The sequence below is a fragment of the Penaeus chinensis genome, chromosome 36, assembly GCF_019202785.1.
Source record: "Penaeus chinensis breed Huanghai No. 1 chromosome 36, ASM1920278v2, whole genome shotgun sequence".
Taxonomy (NCBI): Eukaryota; Metazoa; Arthropoda; class Malacostraca; order Decapoda; family Penaeidae; genus Penaeus; species Penaeus chinensis.
Genome location: NC_061854.1, coordinates 25,122,244 through 25,123,083, shown reverse-complemented (window position 1 = coordinate 25,123,083; position 840 = coordinate 25,122,244). Strand labels below are relative to the sequence as shown.

The following is an 840-nucleotide window of genomic DNA, read 5'->3' as shown; positions in this document are numbered from 1 at the left end:
AAAATATGCCAAAAATGTGTATCAATTTAAAAAGCTATACGATAATTTAAATATAGTAGCCGGGACCATTTGAACAACTAGGTAAACACACACACACACACACACACACACACACACACACACACACACACACACACACACACACACACACACACACACACACACACACACACACACACACACACACACACTCACGCTCACACTCACACAAACATACACACACGCATACAGATTATCTAAATGGGAGCGGAAACTGCTTATAAGGTTAAAGTATAACCCACTACTCTCTGTATCCATAACATGAATATTAATCTAAATAATAAGATCAACAGTCTTTATATTCAACATAAACATTAACCTTTATACACACACTCCTTATACTTTATTTCTGGATGTTGGTAAAGATATTTCTTCTTTTTCCCGTAATCAAGTAAAACATTATAACAATGCTTATTTATAATAATATATTTTAAGTATTTTTTATTTCGTTTTATAATTAAGATAAGAAGTTTTAGAATCAATGATTATAAGATTAACGTCTCTATCACAACCCGGAAACGAGACATCGTCTGACGTGTTTGTTGTCAAAAATCATCTGACAAACCCAGGAGAGAAGTCTACCCGAGGTCCATCTGTCAAATCACTTGTACTAATTGGGCATTTCTCATAAAACGTCTGAAAGCACATAAAATGCCTTTGACGACGTGTGAGACGGTCGCAAATCTGAATTACCCAAGTTATGCCATCGTTAGCATGACTGGCCGGCATATTGTGGTCGGGGGAGGAGGAGGAGCAGCGAAGACCGGGATCATGAACCAATTTGTAAGTTATAAATGCCAG

At 36.9% G+C, this 840-nt stretch overlaps 1 protein-coding gene across 1 annotated transcript in view; it reads left to right on the top strand.

Annotated features, from left to right (window-relative positions):
* The first annotated feature begins 565 nt into the window (after window positions 1-565).
* The window catches only part of LOC125044746 (prolactin regulatory element-binding protein-like), a 22,846-nt gene continuing 22,571 nt past the window's right edge, over window positions 566-840 (top strand). The window contains exon 1 of the mRNA XM_047641638.1: window positions 566-822. Coding sequence (XP_047497594.1) covers window positions 691-822 — 132 coding nt within the window. The 5' untranslated portion in view covers window positions 566-690. The remainder of the gene's footprint in view (window positions 823-840) is intronic.